Source organism: Ictidomys tridecemlineatus, chromosome 5, assembly GCF_052094955.1.
Source record: "Ictidomys tridecemlineatus isolate mIctTri1 chromosome 5, mIctTri1.hap1, whole genome shotgun sequence".
Taxonomy (NCBI): domain Eukaryota; kingdom Metazoa; phylum Chordata; class Mammalia; order Rodentia; family Sciuridae; genus Ictidomys; species Ictidomys tridecemlineatus.
The window spans coordinates 82,390,285-82,416,918 of record NC_135481.1 but is presented as its reverse complement, the minus strand read 5'-3'; the positions used below and the strand labels follow the sequence as shown (position 1 = coordinate 82,416,918).

The 26,634-nt window shown below is 33.7% G+C and overlaps 1 protein-coding gene across 7 annotated transcripts in view; it reads left to right on the top strand.

Moving 5' to 3' along the window:
* Positions 1 to 26,634, top strand: part of Arhgap5 (Rho GTPase activating protein 5) — a 76,996-nt gene that overhangs the window by 13,506 nt on the left and 36,856 nt on the right. For 4 of the 7 annotated variants that reach the window (XM_078050239.1, XM_078050238.1, XM_078050237.1 and 1 more), the window contains exons 2-3: positions 123 to 4,005; positions 24,254 to 24,401. In XM_078050239.1, the coding sequence (XP_077906365.1) occupies positions 286 to 4,005; positions 24,254 to 24,401 (3,868 nt within the window). In that variant the 5' untranslated portion in view covers positions 123 to 285. The remainder of the gene's footprint in view (positions 1 to 122; positions 4,006 to 24,253; positions 24,402 to 26,634) is intronic. The other 3 variants (XM_078050243.1, XM_078050242.1, XM_078050240.1) reach the window with 2 other exon arrangements.

The following is a 26,634-nucleotide window of genomic DNA, read 5'->3' as shown; positions in this document are numbered from 1 at the left end:
CATGTAACCTTATAACTAGGATTATTATTAACTTGCATAGTGCTTTTATGAACATCTTTAATATGGTAATTCAGTCTGAATAATTCATGATTAAGATTTGTCCTTTTCCTCCCTCTTTCTAGGAAGATGATCCATATGACCTTGAAGACCTTTGCGCAGAAATGAGGGAAATACAAAGAATCAAATACAATTCTGAAATTTGGGACCTGTATTTTGAGATGATATTTTCAGAATGAGAAGTATACATGGTTACCTTTATGAATGTAGAGACATGAGAAAACGGTTATGATGGCAAAAAACAAAGAGCCTCGTCCCCCATCCTATACTATCAGTGTAGTTGGACTCTCTGGGACTGAAAAAGACAAAGGTAACTGTGGAGTTGGAAAGTCTTGTTTGTGCAATAGATTTGTACGCTCAAAAGCAGATGAGTATTATCCAGAGCATACTTCTGTGCTTAGCACCATTGACTTTGGAGGACGAGTAGTAAACAATGATCACTTTTTATACTGGGGTGACATAACACAAAATGGTGAAGATGGAGTAGAATGCAAAATTCATGTCATTGAACAAACAGAGTTCATTGATGACCAGACTTTCTTGCCTCATCGGAGTACGAATTTGCAACCATATATAAAACGTGCAGCTGCCTCCAAATTGCAGTCAGCGGAAAAACTAATGTACATTTGCACTGATCAACTAGGCTTAGAGCAAGACTTTGAGCAGAAGCAGATGCCTGAAGGGAAGCTCAATGTAGATGGATTTTTATTGTGCATTGATGTAAGTCAGGGATGCAATAGGAAATTTGATGATCAACTTAAATTTGTGAACAACCTTTATGTCCAGCTGTCGAAATCAAAAAAACCTGTAATAATAGCAGCAACTAAATGTGATGAATGCGTGGATCATTATCTTAGAGAAGTTCAGGCATTTGCTTCAAACAAAAAGAACCTTCTTGTAGTAGAAACATCAGCACGATTTAATGTCAACATTGAGACATGTTTCACTGCACTAGTACAAATGTTGGATAAAACTCGTGGCAAGCCTAAAATTATTCCCTATCTGGATGCTTATAAAACACAGAGACAACTTGTTGTCACAGCAACAGATAAGTTTGAAAAACTTGTGCAGACTGTGAGAGATTATCATGCAACTTGGAAAACTGTTAGTAACAAATTAAAAAATCATCCTGATTATGAAGAGTACATCAACTTAGAGGGAACAAGAAAGGCCAGAAATACATTCTCAAAACACATAGAACAACTTAAACAGGAACATATAAGAAAAAGGAGAGAAGAATATATAAGTACCTTACCAAGAGCTTTTAACACTCTTTTGCCAAATCTAGAAGAGATTGAACATATGAACTGGTCAGAAGCTTTGAAGTTAATGGAGAAGAGAACAGATTTCCAGTTATGTTTTGTGGTGCTAGAAAAAACACCTTGGGATGAAACTGACCATATAGACAAAATTAATGATAGACGAATCCCATTTGACCTCCTAGGCACTTTAGAAGCTGAAAAAGTCTACCAGAACCATGTACAGCATCTAATATCAGAGAAAAGGAGAGTAGAAATGAAGGAAAAATTCAAAAAGACTTTGGAAAAAATTCATTTCATTTCACCTGGACAGCCATGGGAGGAAGTTATGTGCTTTGTTATGGAGGATGAAGCCTTCAAATATATCACTGAGACTGATAGTAAGGAGGTATATGGTAGGCATCAGCGAGAGATAGTTGAAAAAGCCAAAGAAGAGTTTCAGGAAATGCTTTTTGAGCATTCTGAACTTTTTTATGATTTAGATCTTAACGCAACACCAAGTTCAGATAAAATGAGCGAAATTCATACAGTTCTGAGTGAAGAACCTAGATATAAAGCTTTACAGAAACTTGCACCTGATAGGGAATCTCTTCTACTTAAGCATATCGGATTTGTTTATCATCCCACTAAAGAAACATGCCTTAGTGGCCAAAATTGTACAGACATTAAAGTGGAACAGTTACTTGCTAGTAGTCTTTTGCAGTTGGATCATGGCCGCTCACGGTTATATCATGATAGTACCAATATAGATAAAGTTAACCTTTTCATTTTAGGGAAAGATGGACTTGCCCAAGAATTAGCAAATGAGATAAGGACACAGTCCACTGATGATGAATATGCCTTAGATGGAAAAATTTATGAACTTGATCTTCGGCCAGTTGATGCCAAATCGCCTTATATTTTGAGTCAATTATGGACTGCTGCCTTTAAACCACATGGGTGCTTCTGTGTATTTAATTCCATTGAGTCACTGAGTTTTATTGGGGAATTTATTGGAAAAATAAGAACTGAAGCTTCCCAGATCAGAAAAGATAAATATATGGCTAATCTTCCATTTACATTAATTCTGGCTAATCAGAGAGATTCCATTAGCAAGAACCTTCCCATTCTCAGGCACCAAGGGCAGCAATTGGCAAACAAATTACAGTGTCCTTTTGTAGATGTGCCTACAGGTACATATCCTCGTAAATTTAATGAAACCCAAATAAAGCAAGCTCTAAGAGGAGTACTGGAATCAGTTAAACAGAATTTAGATGTGGTGAGCCCAGTTCCCACCAATAAGGATGTATCAGAAGCTGACTTGAGAATTGTCATGTGTGCCATGTGTGGTGATCCATTTAGTGTGGATCTTATTCTTTCACCATTCCTTGATTCTCATTCTTGCAGTGCTGCTCAAGCTGGACAAAATAATTCCTTAATGCTTGATAAAATTATCGGTGAAAAAAGGAGGCGAATACAGATCACAATATTGTCATATCACTCTTCAATTGGAGTAAGGAAGGATGAACTGGTTCATGGGTATATATTAGTTTACTCTGCTAAACGGAAAGCATCAATGGGAATGCTTCGAGCATTTCTATCAGAAGTTCAAGATACCATTCCTGTACAACTGGTGGCAGTTACTGACAGCCAAGCAGATTTTTTTGAAAATGAGGCTATCAAGGAATTAATGACTGAAGGAGAACACATTGCAACTGAGATCACTGCTAAATTTACAGCATTGTATTCTTTATCTCAGTATCATCGGCAAACTGAGGTCTTTACTCTGTTTTTTAGTGATGTTCTAGAGAAAAAAAATATGATAGAAAATTCTTACTTGTCTGATAATACAAGGGAGTCAACACATCAGAGTGAAGATGTTTTTCTACCATCTCCCAGAGATTGTTTTCCTTATAACAACTACCCTGATTCAGATGATGATACAGAAGCACCACCTCCTTATAGTCCAATTGGGGATGATGTACAGTTGCTTCCAACACCTAGTGACCGTTCCAGATACAGGTTAGATTTGGAAGGAAATGAATACCCTGTTCATAGCACTCCAAACTGTCACGATCATGAACGCAACCATAAAGTGCCTCCACCTATTAAACCTAAACCAGTTGTACCTAAGACAAATGTGAAAAAATTGGATCCAAATCTCTTAAAAACAATTGAAGCTGGTATTGGTAAAAATCCAAGAAAACAGACCTCCCGGGTGCCTTTGGCACATCCTGAAGATATGGATTCTTCAGATAACTACGCAGAACCCATTGACACAATTTTTAAACAGAAGGGCTATTCTGATGAGATTTATGTTGTCCCAGATGATAGTCAGAATCGAATTATTAAAATTCGAAACTCATTTGTAAATAACACACAAGGAGATGAAGAAAATGGATTTTCTGATAGAACCTCAAAAGGTCATGGGGAACGGAGGCCTTCTAAATATAAATATAAATCTAAAACCTTGTTTAGTAAAGCCAAGTCATATTATAGAAGAACACATTCAGATGCAAGTGATGATGAGGCTTTCACTACTTCAAAAACAAAAAGAAAAGGAAGACATCGTGGAAGTGAAGAAGATCCACTTCTTTCTCCTGTTGAAACTTGGAAAGGTGGTATTGATAATCCTGCAATCACTTCTGACCAGGAGGTCGATGAAAAGAAGATGAAGAAGAAAACCCACAAAGTAAAAGAAGATAAAAAGGTAAGTGATGTTTATAAAGATGTTTGTTTTAAGATAATAGATTTGATATCAGTATCAATTTAAGATTTATTCATTCAGTAAGTATAATTAATAGCTTATTTTCTCAGTATTTTGTGGGGGCAAATTTGTTCATTTTTTGTGTTTAATTAGTAGAATTTTGACTTCATCTCCTTCAGCATAAAAATTCTAGGTGGCCTTATTCTTTCAACAGAAACCCAGATATGGAGTGATTTCTTTTTTTCTATTTGTAATCCTGTTTGTGTTTTTCCTTTCTAACAACTAGTTTTGTGATATTAATTTGATTCATTTATTTTACTCAGGGATATCAATATAGGTTTAAAATGCAACAGTTTATAGTCTTGGAAATGTATTAACTTTTCCAGGAAGCTTCTTTGTATATAGTGCTATACTGCCTGAAAACATGCAGAGGGATTTCTTAAATTTGAATTGTAGAATTTAGACCAAATAGCAAGTTTTCATCTTTTACATTTTCAATAGATGGTTAATTGATTTGATGTTATGAAGCATGAGAAACCTAAACATACATATATTAAATGTTTCTGATAAAGTGGTGTTTCAGTGTATTGAAAGTTTCTCCATCAGTTAATTCCATAGTCATATAAATTATCAATACATATTTACTACAGGTGATTGTTATTTGGCTCAATTAAAGGTATGAATATTTTGATTAAGTTTACTCTAAATAGTTTTCCTGCATATGGTAATTCCCCATTATAGTTGGATAGACTGCATTTTATTTTCTAAATTTAAGCAACAGTGTTTCTTTTATCATTGTTCTTTTCACTAAGCATGTAAACTTTTTAAATGAGACTCATACTTTTTTTTGTTTAAAGGTGTTTATTTAAACTCCAAATATTAAAATTTCAGAAAGACTTTAATGTATAAATATTGATACTGCATACTCTTTGTGGACATTTAAGTACTCACTCCTCTCTCCAATATCAAAATTTCTTTCAACTATAAACTCATATAGCACATACTTTAAAAATTTTTTTAAAAATTTTTAGTTATACATGACAGTGGAATATATTTTGACATGTATACATGGAGTACAACTTCCCATTTTTGTGGTTGTATGTGATATGGAATTACACTGGTTATATATTCATATATGAACATAAGGAAAGTTTTGTCAGAATCATTCTACTGTCTTTCCCATTCCCCTTCCCCCGACTCTGAAACATTTTGAGCCCCAATATGATACCACACATGGAAAATTCCACACCTGACCTCTTATGATGGGTATCAGTCAGAACAAATCTGGGGATAAAGGGTGAAGAGAAGGTATTGGGGAATGATGGGGAATGAGATTGATCAAATTATGTACATGTACTTCCTATTGTTATGTATAATTATTTATCTACCAATAAAATAAAATTTATTATGCAGCCCCCCAAAAAATGCAAGTGCACTAAGAACATTGTATAAAATTACCTTAAAACTATATTGTAAGGTGTATATGAAACAAATGAATTTGGTTTTAGACTTGGGTGTCATCCACAAATATTACATGTACATGCAAATATTACAAAATGGGAAAATTATGTACATGCAAATATTACAAAATGGGAAAATATTGGAAATCCAAAACATTCCTGGCCCCAAGGAACACAGCCTATATTATGAAAACTATTTGATACTTATTAACAAAAATAAAGCATCCACAGTCTTCCATTTTTAAATTGCTTTTTATGTGTGTGTGTGTGTGTTTCATTTTTGTTCACAAATCTAAATGTTTTGGTAACTTTTTATTTTGATATAGTTTCCACTAGGGTAGTAGTAGTTGCAGGAATAGTAAAGTTTTTGTACAGCCATTACACATATTTATCAGTTGTTTACGTTTAGTTCCACTTGCTTGAACAGTATATATATTAGTTTGTATGTTTTTGTTTGTTCTGAGCCCTTTTAAGATTAAATTGGAAATTCTAGACTCTTTGCCATAAAATTCTTCATCATATCCCCCTAAGACAGAACTATTCTCTTTAATAGCAGTAGTACAATCATACTTTTCCATAGTGCTGTGTAGTCTTTCAGATTATACTTGTAGTCATTACATAATTTTCCATTTAGCAAATTTATCAAAACTGGTTGGTTAGATTTCCAAGTCTTACTTTTTTATTTATTTATTTTTGCATTGGCCAGTTTGCATAAACGAGTGGTTTTTTTTTAGAATAAATATACAGTTGAATCAAATTACTACATTCAAAATGCCTGAATATTTCAGATTGAAATTTATTATTACTACAGTTCTTAGGAGTGTTAAATTTCTCAACTCTTGAGCACCTTGAGAAGGAAAATGTGCCAGCTTTATGTTGTAGAATGTTTGGCACAGTCCTTAATTCCCTTTAATTAATGATGTTATTTGAATTGAATGTTAGTATGCCTTGAATTGAATTCGGTCTCCTCATACCTGATTATATTTAAATCACTATTTTAAATAGTGATTTAAATTATATTTCATTGGTTCTAAAATCCAGGGTTTTGTTTTTTTTTTTCTCATTTTTGAAATCTGGACGTGTCCAACAGTCGATAGCATATCACAATTTAAATGGTGCAGGTTTTATTTTTATTCTTTTTTAGAGAGAGATAAAATAATAGAATAGTGCTGCTAACAATCACTAGCATCTTACATTCACTGAATCTAGTATTTTATAATTATTTGCTTAGTACCTCTCCTTAATTGGTGTCAGGCTTTTCCTCACTTGCAGTGAAATAGTAACTGGGTTTTAACTCAGACTTTTAATCAGTGTTCAGTTGATTATACTCAGTCTTAGCTGTTTTGTAGTTTTGGGGTTTTTTTTCCAGAATTGCCTTACACTTATAACATTGTTTTAAGTAGTAGATTCATGCTTTTTATTTAAGTTTGAACTCTTTTTAAAAATATTTTTTAGTTGCGGATAGACAATTTTTAAAATTGTATTTATTTATTTTTACATTGTGCTGAGGATCTAACCCAGTGCCTCACACATGTCAGGCAAGTGCTCTATTACTGAGCAACAACCCCAGCCCCTATGTTTGAACTGTTAACACTAAAATGACAGGCCTCAAAACTTTTAGGTCTTAAAGTAATGTTAAATCCGGTGTCATAAACATTTGGTTTCTGGGGCTGGGGATGTGGCTCAAGCAGTAGCGCGCGTGTGGCCCGGGTTCGATCCTCAGTACCACATACCAACAAAGTTGTTGTGTCCGCCGAGAACTAAAAGATATTTTTAAAAAAAAAAAAAAGCCATTTGGTTTCTGGACCACAGATCTCAAGAAGATAAACGTAGGTTATAATGCAACATCATAGATAAAGTTTTATGCCAAAATTATAGTTTTGTGCTTTTATTTATCCATAGTGAAATGTCTAAGACACTTCTTATAAAGGGCCATTTATATAACTATCCATGGCATTTTTCCATTACATTCAGTCATTACAGAATGAGTGGAGCACGACTGTACATCTTAGTTTTGCCTAAAAATTGTTTTTGTATTAAAAATTAAATATTAAATCATCAAAGTTGCTTCTTTCTCAAGAATTTGAAAACTTGTATCCCTTAAAGAGGTGAAATATGGTAGCCTGGGACCCTATAAACCTGTGGTTTGGCCAGGGTTAGGAGAATATTATTAGAACAATTGAAAGAAGCATAGTTCATTGGTCAAGAACACATGGTCTAGAGATAGACTTAAGAGATTTGAATCCAGGTTCAGCTACTTACTAGCTACGTAACTATATAACTTCTGTGTATGTCCATCTGGGAAAATGGAAATAATCATACTTACTAGGGTTGCTATGAGAAATAAGGTAATATTTATTTCAAATAGTGCCTGGGACATCGTAAAATTGAATAAAAATTACTTACGTAGACAGGCATGGTGGCATATGCCTGTAATTCTAGCTATTTGGGAGGTTGAGGCAGGATGATTGTAAATTTGGGGCCAGCCAGGGCAACTTAGCAAGATTTGTCTCAAGATAAATTTTTAAAAGGCTTGTAGAGTTCTTGCCTAGCATGTGTGAAGCCCGGAGTTCAATCCATAGTTCTTGCCCCACCCCTAAAAAAATATATTATTCTGTGATAATGTAATCCAAATGTAAATATTTTATGGGAACATAGGATGGAAAGAGACCAGTAGTGTGTGGTGGTAGTTTTACAAAACTTGATGAAAACAGTATAAATTATCAGTTACAAATATTTTTGTTGGCTTCTAAAAAGATAAAAGATATTTTAGGTGGGGAAAATCACTTGTACAGAGGCATAAATATAAGGCAAAGTATAAGGAAGATGTCCTAGTCATAGAATTCTGGAATAACATTACATTTAAAAGGGTTTTTTGCTAAACTGAAAAGCTAATTTAGAGCTGAAATTGGTTAAGCAGAGCCTGAGCCATAAGGTCAGCTGTGTTGGAATTCAGGTTATACTAAGGAAAAAGATTTTGTATCAGATAGTCATGTTAAAGGACAGGTAGGGACCATTGAGTTATAAAATGAGTTTTAGAGCCTACTTGAGAAATGACCAAAGCTAAAAGTTGATTCTTTGAAAAGACTAGAAAAGTAGACAAACCTGGTAAGGTGGATGAGAAAAGAGAGAATGCATAAACACTGAGAATAAAAAGGACAAAACTAGAGATAGATCAGATTAGAAAGATAATAGAGTACTATAATTTTATGCCAGCACAATTGGAAGTTAGGCAAAATAAACTCCTAAAAGAAATACAATTTACCTAAATAAGGAAGCTTTTAATAAAAAATATGTGAAATAGCAGTTAAATTTTCCCACTAAGGAAATATCTGGCCCAGATAAAATAAATTTTAAAAATAAAATAAAAATTACAGAAGATTTTTGAGGAACAGGTCATTCCATTGTTAAAAAATTGTTTCAGAAAACAGAAGACATTTTCAATTCATTCTCTTAAGTCATCTGTTTTATTTATCTTATTTACTTTTTATTTTAACAGTATTGGGTATTGAATCCAGGAGTTCTCTACCACTAAGCTGGTGCCCCCTTCCCTTTTCTGTTTTTTTTTTTTGTTTTGTTTTGTTTTGTTTTATTTATTAAAGACGGGATCTGGCTAAGGTTCTGAGGCTGGCCTCAAATTTGTGATCCTCTTTCCTCAGCCTACAGAGTCTCTGGGATTATGGGTGTGTGCCACCTCACCTGGCTTATCCTTAATTTTATAACCAGACAAGAATGATATAAGAGAAGGAAAATAGGGACTGGGGTTGTAGCTCAGTGGTAGAGCACTTGCCTTGCATGCATGAGGTCCTGGGTTCAATCCTCAGAACCACATAAAAATAAATAAATAAAAATAAAGATACTGTGTCCCTCTACACTAAAAAAGTATTTTTAAAAAAAATACAGGGCTAGAGAGCTGTGGCTCAGTGGTAGAGCACTTGTCTGGCATGTGTGAGGCATGGATTCAATCCTCAGCACCACATAAAAATAAATAAATAAATGGAGATATTGTATTCATCTACAACTAAAAAGAAAAATACATGTCTGTTTTATTCATGACCGAACAAAAATTTTAAATAAAAATTTAACCTTATAGTTAGGCTTTATAGATCCTTAATTTATTTTTTTGATTCTTAATTTTTGAAATCCAATAATAGACCATTAGAAATTTGCCAGGTTTTGGATTGGGAAGTGGGAATTACGATTTTGGTTATAGAGTTCAATGTATATGTTGAGTAGGTAGTTAAAAGCTCTCAGGAGAGATCATATTTAGGAGATACATATTTAGGAGACAATGAAATACAGATGGAAATAGATGAAATCTCTTCGGGAGTGAATATAGAAGATTGCCTAACATAGGTCTCTGAAGAACTGCTAGTACTGAATAGCCAAACAACAAATAACTGAGATGATCCTTAATTAAGCAGACTGTAAGAATAAATCACTGTTGGTGTGTCTTAGTGGTAGAGCATTTACCTAGCATTTGTGAGGTCATTGGTTTAATCTGTAGCCCCACAAAAAAAAGACAAAAACTACTAACCCTGACCCTTCTGTAGCTGGTTCCTCAGCTGTAAATTAGGTCTTAGAGTACTTTCCTTGGTGTTGTGGTAGGAACTAGAACTAGATATTTCAAGTGCCTGGCATATCATACTGCTCAAAAATAGTATCAGGCCTGAAGTATCCCAGTGTACTGTATTTCAAAACAATCTTTTGTCCCATTTGCTGAATTAATCTCTGACACATTTCAAAATTAAATACTCCTATAATTTTTAATTGAGCTTATGCACATCTTTGAAGTTTTTCTTTTTCCCCTACCACAGAAAGGATCATTTTCTTTGCCTTCATTCTTTAAGATGGGAGCCAAATCTAGGAGTTAGGAATCTTCACTCAGATTCCTTGATTTGTAACTTCTGGGTATTAATGGCATCAAAGGAGTCATTAATGGGCTCATCCGTTTAGAATCAGAGAAAGGTTTATACTTAGCTATCTTTTTAATTCTCCAAATGAGTTAACATTAAATAAAAATTTAACCCTATAGTTTTATATTTATAAAATTATAGTAAATATTTTATATTTAACCTATAAGACACAAGCAGTGAGAATTTTTTAAAAATCATGGCGTATTACCTAAATATATCTCTGTAATTGAAATGGCAATACAATACCTAGTTTCATTATATACTTTTTTTTTCTTTTTTATACTGGTAATTGAACCCAGGGGCACTTTACCACTGAGCTACATCTCCATCTCTTTTTATTTTTTGAGACAGGCTCTTGGATCTTACTAAGTTGCTGAGACTAGCCTCAAACTTGTATCTCCCCCCCCCCCCCCACTCAGCCTCCTTGGGTGCTAGTCTTATAGACATACACCACTGTGCTCAATTGCTTTGATTCTCTGGTCTATTACAGTGAAAAAAGGAGTGCTAGCTGGAATCTACTGGATTGTTTTCATAACCTAATATTTGAAAAGCCATGTTTTAAGACAATGAAACTGAGAAAACTTGAGTCATTAATAAAATTGCCAGTTTTTAACTCCTGTTCAGTGTTCAGTGAAGGAGGGAAGTATACCTGTGTTCAAGCTGATTTTTTTTTTTTTCAGTATCTGCTTTATTGTTGTCAATTTGGTTCAACAAGAGTAAATGGTTAAATGCTTATTGAATTTTATGGTGCATTTGTGTAAGTCTTGTAATGATATTTCATTTGTAACTTCTTTTTAAGTTGCTTTCTTGTCTTCCAGGTCTTAGCTCTTTTCATCCTCTCATTTATATTAACACTTACCAAATATTATTTTGTACTCAAATATACTTTCCAGCCCTTTCTTTTCTCTGCATTTTACTGTGCCCTTCTTATTTAAATATACTATCAGGCTTACAAGATTGCTACTGCTGAAACCAGGGTTTGAAGCCTTTTGGGGTGGGGTTATATGAAAATAGGACTTGAACAGGTAAACATTAATGTGTATGTATTTGGTTAAAAGATGTTAATTTGATAATAGCAAATAGCAACTTGCAATGCTATTAATATAGTAGATGTTTTAGAATGTAGTAAATCTTCAGACTTTTGACTTCTGAATTCTAGAACCTTACAGTCATTATCAAGTAAAACACTTTTTAAAAAATAAATACCACTAACCAAACAGTGGTAACCACCATTTTAGTTGATTTCTAACTTGGTTCATTCCAGGTATAAAGCTAATGAAGTATATGAAAACATGTCTGTATTGAACTCTATGAAAATGCATAAGTTGTAGGGAAAATGTAGTTTGGGATTTAGTGTATATCCTTAACCAGAGGTTGACTGTCGGTGTTCACATCTGAGATACATCAGGTTTTTGAGGTAAATTTAATTAAGGCTACATATGAATTGGGTGTTAAGAGATAGTAGAAAAATATTTACAGGTCTGGTGGGTTAGACTTGCATTTTGTTTTATAAGCAAGAAATACATATTTTAATTTTAATTTTTCTTAGTTGTAGATGGACACAATACCTTTATTTTATTTGTTTATTTCTATGTGGTGCTGAGGATTAAACTCACTGCCTCATGTATTCGAGGCAAGCACTGTGCCACTGAGACACAATCCCAGCCCCTGAGCAAGGATTCTTTAACAAAGTCTTGATGCTTGAAAGTTTCAAAATTTTTTAAAAATTATTTTCTGGGTATTTCTTGCTTAGGTTTTATTGGCAGTTGATAAAATATGTCAGTTATATACATTATTACCTTTTGGACACAGCATTAAAAAGGGAGGGTCATCTTTGTATAGAAAGTTTTGGGGTGGTTGTGGGTTTTTTACTTTTAATTTTTTGTAATACTGGGGATTGAAACCATTGCCTTGGATATACTAGGTAAACATTATACCACTGAGCTACATTCCCAACACAATCTTTTTTTTTTTTTTTTTTTTTTTTTGAGACAGGGTTGTACTTAGTTACCCAGGCTTGCCTCAAACTTGGAGTCCTCCTGCCTCTGCATTCTGAGTAGCACACATCACCATTCCCAGCAGGAAGTATGTTTAGAAGAATGAGAAAGCTAGCAGTTAGCATCTTTTCTAGTCCAAGCCCTTCAATTAGCATCTTTGCTGTCTTTAATTGGGCCTGTGTCTACTCCTAGTCAATTTTTTTCTGACCAGAGGAATAGAATTCACTACTGAATTTAGTTCTGAGCCTCTTTATCCCATGAGCTCTGGGTGAAGCTAGTTTTCCTCTAAATTGGGCAAAATTCTAAAAGATGAAAACGATGGTGTCCACTATGGACAAAATTTATAAACTGTTTATAGTTCATCTCCCTAACCTAGGGAGATGTTGTTGTGCTGTGATGTATGTTATGCTGTGATCAGTTGAAATCAGTATAAATATATATGGCCTTGTTTTTGTAGAAAACTGGTAATAAAAGAATCTGCTTAATAATTATAAGTTATTTTCACTTAAGGAAATTGTTATTTTGATTAATAAGCATTTTATTGAATACCTGCTGTGCCTGAATATTGTTAGAAGCTAATAGAGGGATAACTTAGTCATTGGCTCTGCTGTCAAGGAATTCAGCCTAGCAAAATTGATTTTTTTGAAATTTAAATATATTTTCCACAAGGTTTATCCAAACTCCTTTTCCTCGTATCTGTTTTATCTGAAAAACATTCACTGAGACTTTTTGTAATAAATATTTCTGTTGCTTTCTTACTAATTGGCTAAATTGCTCTATTTCTGATCATTACCTAGATCTATGATGTTTCTGTAAAGCTAAAATTGATTTCTTTAGTAGCATTTCTGGTGCTGGCCTCACTAACTTGTGATATATAAATTTAGGGATTCCTCTCAGTATTTTAACAGTCTTGCTGTTTGCTATTTCTTTGAATTTGTTCTCTGCTATCCATTTGATCATGGTTTGTTGCTTTTCAAATATTTAAAATATAATTAGCTGTTTAATTTTAAAAGTGTATTTCAGATTCATGTATTTTATTGAGGATAATTTACTTATTTCTGAAGTGGATTATTGATTATTAGGAACATAGTTAATGTTTGTCAAAGAAGCGTTTAACTCCCATAACAGAATATTGTGTTCTATAGTCTTTATAGGTAAATTTATAGGATTGCCAATTTTATAAACTTCAAATTTGGTATACTACAAATTGTTCTACTCAGTCCTAGAAGAGTTTTCTTTTTGTTTTGTTTTTGCAGTAGATTCAATTTTATGATTTCTACCTCTATAATGTTTTCCTGTCATCTCACTAATGTTGTCAAGGAGTACTCAAGTAAATAAGGTTTAATCTGTGATTTTTAAAGAAGAGAAAGCCCAGTGGGAAGGAGAATTGCTTTTTTTTTTTTTTCTTTAATACTGAGGATTGAACCCAGTGGGGCTCAACCGCTGAGCCACATCCCCAGCCCATTTTTATATTTAGAGATAGGGTCTTGATGAGTTGCGAAGTGCAAGTGCCTCGCTAAGTTGCTGAGGCCGACTTTGAACTCAAGATCCTCCTGTGTTAGCCTCCAGGAGCTGCTGGGATTATAGCCGTGTGCCATAGTGCGTGGTGAGGATTGCTTTTTAAAAATAGTAATTTTTGATGTTTCCAGTTCTTAGAACAAATTATGGGTGTGTAACAAAGGGGTTTTCATGACTATATGTAACTGTTAATATAAGAGGTATACCTTGCATACTTTGTACAAAATAATTGTGAACTTTTGGAAGTTTGTTTTTAGCCTTTGAAAATCCAAGGAAAGATTTGAGTATTTTCCCTGGAAAAATGATCATGCACAAAATTTTACTGAAGTTTTAAGAGTTTCACATACTTCTAAAGACCTGTTGACCCCAGTTTAAGACCTCATTATAAGATGTGTGGGAAAGGAAGATACAATGAAAATTTTCTTCTTTCTTCGCTAATGCTCTGAATTCCAACCATTAAAGTAACAAAGAGTACTTAATGATGAGATGGGAAGCAAAGGGAACAACAGTGGTTCTAAGAATGAAATGTGAGGTATAATATAAAACTTACGTTCTTTTGAATATACATGAAAATATAAATTTGGGGAAGCAGGGTAGAAGTCTACCCATTCGCTTGAATTTCTTGAAACTGATGTTATTCTATAATTATTCTTCTTCCCCACCTAACATAATTGCTTTATATACAGTACACAAATTTTTGTGTTTTTTTTCCCTACATTGTAAACATTTTGAGAGCAGTTGAGATTATCATTCATCTTTGTGTACAGTGGTGTTTCCCAACCTTGAGTCATGTATGGATTTTTTTTTTTTTAAGTTTCTCAGACTTACTCAGAAATACATCTGTATCCATTTTCCCAGCTTGAGTTCTTGATCCTTTAAAAACAAATGTGTGTGTTTGTGTGTGTATTTTAGTTGTAGATGGACACAATACCTTTATTGTATTTATTTATTTTTAATATGGTGCTGAGGATTGACCCCAGTGCTCCACACATGCTAGACAAGCGCTCCTCCACTGAGCCACAACCCTTGGTCCTTAAGAACACAGTGGTTCTCAACCAGGGTCAATATTGCCCTCTAGTGAGCACATGGTCATGTCTGGAGACATTTTGGTTGTCACAACTGGGTTTGGGTGGGTGCTGCTATACATTGTAAGATTCACAGGCCACTTTTCACAACAGAACATCGTGTAGCCCAAAATGTCAATAATGCTGAAGTTGAGAAACCTTGGTGTAGTAGCTGGTCATTAAAGAAATTGCTGTGAGTTTTTAGAAGTCAGTCATTCATGTCATGTTTGTACTTGTTCAGTAGGAAAAGCATTTTTTTCCTCATCGGTCATAGTTTTTACTTCCCTGTCTTTACCATGACTGGGTAAGAAGTAAGAATGCGCTTTTAGGAAAGTGGTACTATAAAAACCAGAGATACATGCTATTGCTATTTATAATACTTGACTTTTTATTCAGCTATAAAGTTGTCACAATTTTAGTTGAGGTTGTCATTACTTTTTATCTAGATTATTACAGTGGTTTTTTCAATTTCCTAACTAAGCCTTTTATTTTTAAGTAATTGTAGAGTCACATACCATTGTAAGAAATAATAGAGATCGCGTGTACCATTTTCCTGCTTTCTCACAATGGTATAACAGTTTGGAAAACTAGTACAATATCACAACCAGCATATTGACATTAATACAGTCCATATCTTAAGTTCCTCAGTTGCACTTGTACTCCTTTGTGTGTGTCCTGTCTTCATCACCATAAATATCCTTTGTGTTATCCTTTTATAACCATAACCTCCTCCTTACCCATTCCCTCACCTCTGACCTAATCTGGCAGCAACTAATCTGTTTTCTGTTTCTATAATTTTGTCATTTTTTGCCCCTGCCACCACCCCCAACTCCACCCGGGTACAGAGGATTAAGCCCAAGGGCACTCCACCAGAGCTGCATCCTTAGCCTCCTACTCCCTTACCCCACCCCACCTTTTTTTTTTTTTTTTTTTTTTTTTTTTTGATGACAGGGTCTAAGTTTCTCAGGCTGGCTTGGGATTTGAGATTAATTTGCCTCAATATCCCACGTAGCTGGAATTATAGGCATGTAGCACCACACCTGGCTTATAATTTTGTCCTTTCAAGAATGCTATATAAATGGGATCATATAGTGTGTAACTTTCTAGACTTGACTTTTTTTCATTCAGTATAATTCCCTTAAGATTCAGTCAAGTCATTGCATGTATCAACTATTCCTTTCTATTGTTGAATAATATTTCATGGTATAACTGTATCAGTTTTTTAACCTGTTGAAGTACATCAAGTTATCTTCAGATTTTAACAATCATGAATAAAGTTGCTATGAACATTTGAGAGTAGATTTTTATATGAAAATAAGTTTTCATGTCTCTGGGATAAATGCTTAAGAATGCAGTTGCTGGGTCATATGGTAATTTAATATTTAGTCTCATGAGAAACTCTTGTGTTTTCCAGAGTAAGATGTACCATTTTAAATTCCTACTAGCAATGTATGATGTATCTAGTTTCTCCACATCCTCACCAATATTTGTGGTGCAATAACTTTTTAAATGAGTTTCTCTGTTACATTCAACATTAATTCAAACAGCTCCTTATGTTACTTTTAAGGGATAGTGATTATACAGTAATACCTTGTCACTTGCTCTACAAAATATATTTGTAACCTCTGTGTAAATTTCAGACTCTTTGCCTAAAGCTGTTGCAGTATAGCCCTTGTCTACCTTTCTGCCTCCATTGTGTGCATTTTTTAAATTCCAGGAATACCCAAATAGATGTAAAATAGAAGCCCTGTCTCAGAGCTGATATGAAGAGTGAGATTGTGTACATAGCCTTAACTTGTGCCTGATGGTGAGCAGTATATAAATGGCAGTTTCTAGTCCTTTTTCTGATATGATAGATACTAGTTAATAGGCACCCAAATATTTAAGTGAATAAATCACTTACAGAGCCTAGACTTACAGACTCCTTTCTAAATTCCTAAAATGTCCCTAGCTTTATTTCTTATATGAGGTTTACCTTTTTTTTTTTTTTTAATTTTTTTTTTGTGTGTGTGTGGTGCTGGGGATTGAACCCAGGGCCTTATGCATGTGAGGCAAGCACTCTACGTACTGAGCTATATCCCCAGCCCATATTTTAAAGTTTAGGTTTATATTTTTAAAAAATAATAATAAAATTTTTAAAAATCTAGGTTTAAGCCTTACCTCTAGTTATTTTGATACTTAACATACCATTTTGATGGGGGCTGAGGTTGTAGTGGTAGAGCACTTGCCTCACTCATGAGGCCCTGGGTTTGATCCTCAGCACCACATAAAAATAAACAACAACAACAAAAAACATACCGTTTTATATGTGCTGTTAAATGACTGGTAATGGGGTGTTTTACTCTTCATAATAGATTGTATATTTCTTGAGTATATTAAATTCTACTAGTTTTTGTATCCTTCACAGTAACCTAGCAGGTTGTATTTCTCAGTTTATACACTGTTGAAAGCATCTTTCATTATATCCAAATGAATTTACGTAGAGCTAGCTGCTTATTTCTTACCATAACTTTATGACAAGTAATCATTCTTTTGTATGAATCTCTTTTCAGTTAAGATATGTAAGTTTAGGCATAGCTGTCTGGTGCCTTTCATAGGAATGAAGCATTAGGGAAATGAAATGGTTTCTGTAAACTGGTAAATAAAGGAACAGCACAGAAATTTTACATGGTAAAGACTCTTCAGGTTCTTTTTTTTTTTTAATGGTACCAGGGATTGAACTCAGGGGCACTCGACCACTGAGCCACATCCCCAGCCCTATTTTGTATTTTATGTAGACATAAGGTCTCATAGTTTCTAAGCACCTCACTTTTGCTGAGGCTGGCTTTGAACTTGTGATCCTCCAGTCTCAGCCTCTGAAGCCACTGGGATTACAGAACTGTACTACTGCACCTGGCCTTCAGGTTCTTGTTCACAGTTTTGTTTGCTTCTTGTCAGTGTTTACTAAGTATCTATATTATTTCTTGTTCAAGTACCAAGAAACAGAAAAGTGACCAGATTCTAGATAGTATTTTGATTTATGTTTTGAGCAACTGAGTGTATTTATTAAATAATAAAATTTAGAGGTGAGAGATCTCAGATGGGGGGGGGAGTTAAGACATCTATTTTGTGTGTTTTATGTTTTAAATATACCTATTGATATCCAAGTGGAATTAGTCTAAAAAATTAAATGTGTGAAACTGGTACTCAGAGGAAAAGTTATGAGGACAAAAAGAATTTATGCGTGATTAGATAAATTCATCCAAGGAGAGATAGCTAGAGAAGAAAGGAGAGCTCAGAATCGAATTTGGCTAGAAAAAGGAAAAGTTTTTGGCAGATGAGACTGAAAAGAGAGAAACTAGTAAAGATGAGTACTCTGGAAGCCAAAAGAACAAGTACTTAAGGAGGAAAATAAGGATGGAGGGATTTTTTTGTTTTTAATTTCATAGTGTGGAAGTATCTGATCTTCACAGTCAGTTTAATGAAATGGTATGAAAAGCCAGATGAAAGTAAATTGAAGAGTAAGATGTGAAAAATGAAGATTTAAATGACATTCAAGTTGGGTTTTTTGTGTGTGTGTGTGTGAGAGAGAAGGAGCAAAAATTGAGGGAGTGATTAGAAGGCAATGTGGTATTGGAATAGGGTTTTAAAGATTAAAGAGTATTTGTATGTTGGGACAAATTGATGCTAAAAGAAAAAAGTATGAAAAGTAGGTGTAGCCCCAAAGAAATAAAAGAGAAAAAGCACGATTTAGATGATGGAAGGGGCAGTAGATTTTTAAATTATAATGTGGTTGTTACAGGTGGGAAAATATGAAACATGGTAGAACTATACGAAAGTTGGTTATGGCAGTAACATAATGAAATGTGGTTTTAGAACATTAGGAAGGGAGAGGTTAGGTAGTTCTTCTGGTTACCTGGGTTTCTTTGATTGCATTGTATGCTGGGATATGTTGAAAATCCCTTGAGTTTAGGACAGAGGGACCAGAGTATATAGTGATGAGAGAAAATTCAAATGGGAAGCTGTTGGAGGGAAGTATGATTTCCCATTTTTTTCCTTTTAGAAAGAGAAGTCAGAATTTGTGGATAATTTTTTTTAAATAAATCTATTTTTTTAATATATTAAAACTTAACGCATGCAATCATAAATGGCACCAGTTAAGAGAAATGTAAACATATGTAAAGATGTAAAAAACTTTGTGTGGTGCAAAGGATTGAACCCAGTACTAGGCAAGGGCTCTACCACTGGCTGTTTATATTTCTTTTTTTGAGAAGTATCCAGATAATTTGGTCGTTTTAATTCAGTTGTTGTTTGAGTTCTTCACGTATTCTGAATTTTAACCCTCTGTGAGATACATAGTTGGCAAATATTTTCTTCCATTCTGTAAATTGTTCCTTCACTCTGTTGATTTTTCTCCCTTTGCTATGCTATGCAGAAACCTTTTAGTTTGATGTAATTCCTGTTGCCAATTTTTACTTTTTTTTTTCCTTGTACTTTTAGGGTCCTGTGCAGAAAATCGTTGCCACATCAATATCTTAAAGTGCTTCTTCATTAACTTTCCAGAATGTCCAGGCTTATATTTAGGTCTTTGATCTGTCTTGAGTTGATTTTTGTACAGGGTAAGATATAGGGGTCGAGTTTCAGTTTCTTGTGCATGTGGAATCATGTGATATTTATGAATAACCTAGTTTTATTAATTGTATTAGTTTTCCCACCATATTTAAGAGGCTATCCAATGTATGTTTCTCCAATGAATGTTTTTGGCACTTTTGTCAAGAATCAGTTGTCTGTAGTCAGTCATTTGGGTTTATTTCTGATATCACTTCAGTTTAATTTGTCTGTTTTTATGCCAGTACCACGCTATTTTGAAATCAGGTTTTGTGGTCCCTCTAGCTTCTTTCTTTTGCCCAAGTTGCTTCAGCTATTCAGGTGAAGTGGTTTTGTGTGAATTTTAGTATTGTTTCTTTTGTTTCTGAAGAATGTCACTGGTATTTTGATGGGGATTGCATTGACTCTGTAAATCCCTTTGGATAGTATGGACGTTTGAGTAATATTTATCCTGATCCATGAATACGGGATGTCTTACCATCTTTTTGTGCCTTCTTCAGTTTCTTTTTCATCAGTGTTTGATAATTTTCATTGTAGAGGTCTTTTACTAATTTGGTTGTTTATCCCTAGGTGGTTTTGTTGTTATTGTTTTGTAGCTATTGTGCATGGGATGACGTTCATGATTTCTTTCTTAGCAAATTTGTTATGGTGTATAGAAAAGCAGCTGATTTGTGTACATTGGTTGTGTATCCTGCTACCTTACTGAATTTATTAGTTCTAATAGTATTTTGGTGGAGTCTTCAGGTTTTTCTATATAGAGAGGATTGTATCATCTACAAACAGGAATAATTTGATTTTCTTCCTATCTGTATGTCTTATTTCTTTCTCTTTTTCTAATGGTTCTGGCTAAGACTTTGGGTACTTTGTTGAATAAGAATGATGAGAATGAACACCTTTTCTTGTACCTGATCTTAGAGGAAAGATTTTCAGCTTTTTCTCATTAGGTATGATTGGCTGTGGGTTGATAATTTGTAGACCATATCATATTGAGTACATTATGTACAGTCCTTCTGTACGTACTTTGTTCAATTGCCTGTCATTTTTAACTTATTTAAGTCCCTTGGTTTAAATGGCATATGGTTAGTTGGTTTAGTTTTATACCAAGTCTTAGAATTTTATTTGTATAGCTGATCTTATTCTATTTACACTTGTTTTTATAAATATCAGTTAGCCTTTTCCTTATTTTCAATTTTTATTCTTTGCCATCAGAGAAAAGATAAGAAAAATAAAGATGCTATTAATTTATGGTTTGCTTTTTCTTCTTTAAATATTACAAACCTATTTCAGTTTATTATTCTTGCTCAACCTACCAGTGTATTCTGATAACCTGTCATGCACTACTATAATTACTTTATCTCTTATATCCCACCCATTCCTCTTTTGGGGTAGGTTGAGAATTTGGTTTTGACCTCTTACAAATAATTTTTATATTTTGTAATGCTTCCTGGAAAATTATTGATTATATTATTACTTAGAATTAGTTTTGTTTCATTATATAGTGTTCATATGGTTTTCATAGCAACATTCTCCAATATAAGTTCTTTTTTATTGATTTCTTTATTGTGTGTTCTTTATGATCTCTCAAGAAGGAGTTTATGCATGCTATAATTTAAATTTGATTATTGCATATTTGAAAATTAAAAAAAAAATTACAGCTGGTGGTTTTGAACACCTGAATGACATATATATTGGCTAGGTAAAGAATTCTTGACACATTTTTTTTTCCCATGAGCATTCCTATAGGTCAATCCTGTGACTTGTACTTTTCCTGAGAACTCTGAGGCTATCTTTCCTGTTACTTTTCCCCACTGTTGTTTTTTTCATCTTGTCTGGAACCTTTAATATTCTTTGAGGCTTACTGAATGTAGCACAGTATATCTCTTAATTTGATAATTCACTTCTGTTTATCTTTCCTTGTATATGGTAAGATTACTCAAACTATAAACCAAGCTCATTATTTTAGAAGAGACCTCAAATATGGGGGGGTATTTATTCATTTTTGTTCTTTTTAGATATACATGACAGTAGAATGTATTGACATATTATACATACATTGAGTATAACTTCCCCTTCTTGTGGTTGTACATGTACACTGGTCATGTAATCATATTTAAACATCAGAAAGTTATGTCCAATTCATTCTACTTTTTTTCTTATTCCCATCCCTCCTTTCTTCCTTTCATTCCCCTTTGTCTGAGCCAGTGAACTTCTATTCCACACCCCACCCCCATTGTGTGTTAACATTTGCATATCAGAGAGAACATTTGGCCTTTGTGTTGGGGGGATTGGTTTTTTTCACCTAGCATGATACCTCCCAGTTCTCTCCATTTACCAGCAAATGCCATAATTTCATTCTTTATGGCTGAGTAATATTTCATTGTGAATAGATACCACATTTTCTTTATCCATTCTTCTGTTGAAGGATAACCTAGGTTAGTTGCACAGCTTAACTGTTGTGAATTGAGCTGTAATAAACATTGATATGACTGCATCACTGTAGTATGCTGGTTTGAATACCTTATGGTTCCATCCCAAGTTTTCTGAGGAATCTCCACACTCCTTTCCAGATTAGTTGCACCAGTTTGCAATCCCACCAGCAATGTATGAGTGTACCTTTTTTTTTTTGGTGTTAGATTTTTTGAGTTCTTTATACAGCCTAGAGATTAATGCTCTTAGGTACAGGTGGCAGAGATTTTCTCTTCGTGTTCTTGGTTGTTTCTTTTGCTGTGAAGAAGTTTTTTAGTTTGATACAATCCTATTTATTGACTCTTGATTTTTATTTCTTGAGCTTTAGGAATCTTGTTGAGGAATTAAGTTCTTAAGCTGACATAATGGAGAATTTGGGCCTGCTTTTTCTTCTAGTAGGTGCAGGGTCTCTGGTCTAATGTGTAGGTCCTTGATTCACTTTGAGTTTGAGTTTTGTACAGGATGAGAGATGGGTTCAATTTCATTCTGCTACATATGGATTTCTAGTTTTCTCAGCACCATTTTTGAAGAGGCTATATTTTCTCCAATGTATCTTTATGGTACCTTTGTCTAGTATGAGATAATTGTATTTATGTGGGTTTATCTCCATGTCTTCTATTCTGTATCTGGTCTTCATGTCTGTTTTGGTGCCAATAGTATGCTGTTTTTGTTACTAGAGTTCTGTAATATAATTTTAAGGTTTGGTATTGTGATGCCTCCTGCTTCACTTTTCTTGCTAAGGATTGCTTTGGCTATTCTATGTCTCTTATTTTTCCAATGAGTTTCATGACTGCTTTTTCTATTTCTATGAAGAATGTCATTGGGATTTTAATAGGAATTGCATTAAATCTGTTTAGCACTTTTGGTAGTATGTTCATTTTGGCAATATTTAATTTTGCATATCCAAGAACATGGGAGATCTTTCTATCTTCTAAGGTCTTCTTCAATTTGAGACCTCATTGGATTTTTAGGACCATTTGTATTATTTCCTTTTATAGACTGTATTCTTGATCTTTGGGATATGTTGATGAGCAAATCAAAATCTCTGCCCATATGTAGAGTCTCTATTGTAGCAGAAATTTCATGCATCATCTTTGTTTCCTTCCTCATACCCCTGAAACAAAGATGATGCATGAATAAATTTTATAATGTTGAGGAGAGAAGAATTAGGATAAGAAGGATTGGAAGTACTGGGGAAGACAAGCAGTAGGATTGCAGTTTGTGATTTTTAATCGGGTGATCAGTGTAGGCCTCATTCAAAAGATAAAAGAAACAGCCATGCAAAAGTCCTAAGGTAGGCCATTCTTTAGGTTAAAATAGAAGGAAATTTTGTTGTTGTTGTTCTGTTTGTAAGCCAGTAGTGATATGAGCAATATGAATAGATTTGTGATTTATACTAGAGAAAATAAAAATTTTTAGATAGTTATACTGAAAAAGAAATCAGGGCTGTTAGTAAAAGTGCTCTTAATAAGCTCTTTGAATTTCTGAAAACTTTTTCTTCCTGTACTTTAGAGATTCTCAATTGGATATGCATAACAGAATCATCTTTGAAGATGCTTGCTATACCCTACTCAAAAAAGACTGAATCAGAATCTCCCCAACATTGATTCCAGACAATTCATCCTTGGGTTTTGAGATGAACATTCCTGGTTAATAATCCATGTTTTTCTAATGGTTAGATAAAAGTTAAATTCTGAAAAAAAAAATTTTGTTTTGGTTTTTACTGTATTGAAAATATTTTACAAATTTCTTCTGAAAATTGTCTTAATATTTAAGTCACAGTGGATTGGCAAATGTGGGGAAAATAGACTAAAATCTTGATGCAAATATATAGCCTCAGTATATAATCAGTAATCAGTAAATTATTCTTAGAAATACAGATTTATATAAAACCCTACTCTGTGTATTTCTAGTTTGTACCCTATATTGTCATTGAAAAAATGATCTTCCCTGTCTTTTACTATCTAATCTTTCTCATCTCTCCCTATCTAGTCTTATGTTATTTTCCAAAGAGAATATTTTCTTCTAGTCAGCTAATTTTTTTCCCTATTCACTTTTTTGCCTCCATTGATCAGGTGCTGCTCTTAGTAGAATGTAATGTGTCCAATTTTCATGGACATTTCAATTGGATATGGCTTGTAAATATTTTCTTTTATCCAAACTGTGTGTTTATATTGCTTGGTACTAATATTTTGAGGGAGATTAATTTTTAATAGTTTTAACTCAAATATGTTTTCTTATAGCAGAAAAAGAAAACTAAGAACTTCAATCCACCAACGCGTAGAAATTGGGAAAGTAATTACTTTGGGATGCCCCTCCAGGATCTGGTTACAGCTGAGAAGCCCATACCACTGTTTGTTGAAAAATGTGTGGAATTTATTGAAGATACAGGTAGGATAGAAATATCAAAACAAGATTTGATTTAAATTTTCACTTGTGCTACCCCAACAGTTTATTAAATGTTTGTGACTTGTTTAAGCTAAATTTTGGAAGAGGATTATAGTTCTCATCATTAGGGTTGAGTCTTATTTGTCTTGAGTATTAACTCTTAATATAACCACTTGATATTTGGAAGGAATTTTGTTGACCAGTAATGCTTTTGTTGGACTTCTCTTGAACCTAATAAATGGCTAAATTGATGCTAAAGCGTTAAACTTTATATTACTTTGAAATTTAGAATAACTTGGTTATTATCAACAGATCATTATTACTTGAATCAGTAATTTGGAAGTTTCCAATATTTTAAAATCTAATACTATTTGTTACCTATCTTACATGTGGATTATTTTCTTTTAAAACAGGCATAGTTATAGATGTATGAAAGGCAACTTATTATGATGTTCCAGTTTATTCAGCAGTTCTAGTTTGATGTGATTTGTATGGTTTGAGTGGTATTTTCAAGAAATGTATAATTACTCTTACTTTTTAAAAAATAAGCTTGTTCTTATTTATTTTGCCTAATGTAAACTAAAAAAGAAGTTGAGCTGCACAAGTCAAGAGGTAGGGTAGCAGAAGGTTGTTGTGTTAGAGTATATTTAAAATGAACACAAGTTAACCATGGAACCTTACTGATTGAATGGACTAGAGGTTTTAATGGTTTGAAAACATGAGCTAAGGTAGTTCAGCTGCACTTAATGATCTCTTTTGATATATGAGCATTTTTTTAAAAAAGCATAACAATGTTGTATATAAATAAGCATGCTTACTTTTGTTCATATGTGCATCTTATCCTTTTAGTCTGATTGTCACCTAAGTTCTATACATATTGTATTGTCTCTATTGAGGAATGGTGCTTCTAAGTTTTAATAAGGGTGTGACATGTGGGTGGTTAAACTGTCACCTGCTAGTATTATAGTCTTCCTTCAATTAAGAAGGGTTAGTATAGCTGGGAGAGGTGGCACATGCCTGTAATCCCAGCAGTTTGGGAGGCTAAGGCAGGAGGATTGAGTTCAAAGCCAGCTTCAGCAAAAGTGAGGTACTCAGCAACTCAGCAAGACCCTGTCTCTAAATAAAAATACAGAATAGAGCTGGGGATGTGGCTCAGTGGTTGAATGTCCTTGAGTTCAATCCCTGGTACCGCCACCCCCCTCCAAAAAAAAAAAAAGGGTTAGTTTATAGAACCTACATGGGATATGCTTTTAACTATTTACTTTTTCTCTAAACAAATTGAGAAGTGTGTTTCAAGCAAATTTCTTGTCTGTGTTTCTGTTCATCTTTAACATAGAAGAAATACAGATTCTTACAATATTACCTTCCTGCTTTAAACAGTTCTCATTTTTTCTTGTAATATAATTCCTTACTTACAGATGTGACTGACAATTATAAAATACTTTCCTTTAATGGTTGAAACATAATAAAATGATGGGTTAGCATTTATTATTATAATTTTTAAAAATCTCATTTCTTGAATACTTTCAAAGTAGCTGAGTGATTTGAAAATGACTAAATTTCAAGTGCAGGATAAAATGCGGTTCCTACCCAATTTTTTCTTTCTTTCTTTCTTTCTTTTTTTTGGTCGGCACTGGGAATTGAACCCAGGGCCTCAGCACGCTAGGCAAGTGCTATACCACTGAGCTATATTCCCAACCCTGTAGTCTAATTCTTAATACACTTGAATTAGTTCAAGTTACTAACTAGTAATCTATACTTAGGTACCATAAGAATAGAATTAAAAATTAAAGCTAATTCTTCTATTGCTGTTATTTTAGTATAGTGATTGATTTTTTTTTTTTTAATTAGTGGTTTTAAATTCCAGTTGCTTACGAGTTCACCATACAGCTCTTGGTATGGACTATTGCACGGTCTTCTTATATTTAAGGTTCAACATGCAGTAATGGAAATATATTGCAGACACCCAGTATTTTAAAATTGCATTTTGCTGTTTATAGATTCTTAGGTATAGTAACAAATGACAAGTTACTTGTTATAATCAGCTCTCTTGTTTAAAAGACTAAATTTTTTTAACAACTTTGAAAATATTAATGGTAGATTTTAAAAGTCAGTTTTATTGCTAGGTGCATGCCTATAATCCCAGCAACTCGGGAGGCTAAAGCAGGACAATTGCAGATTCGAAGCCAGCCTCAGAAACTTAGTGAAATCTTGTCTTAAAATAAAAGATAATAAA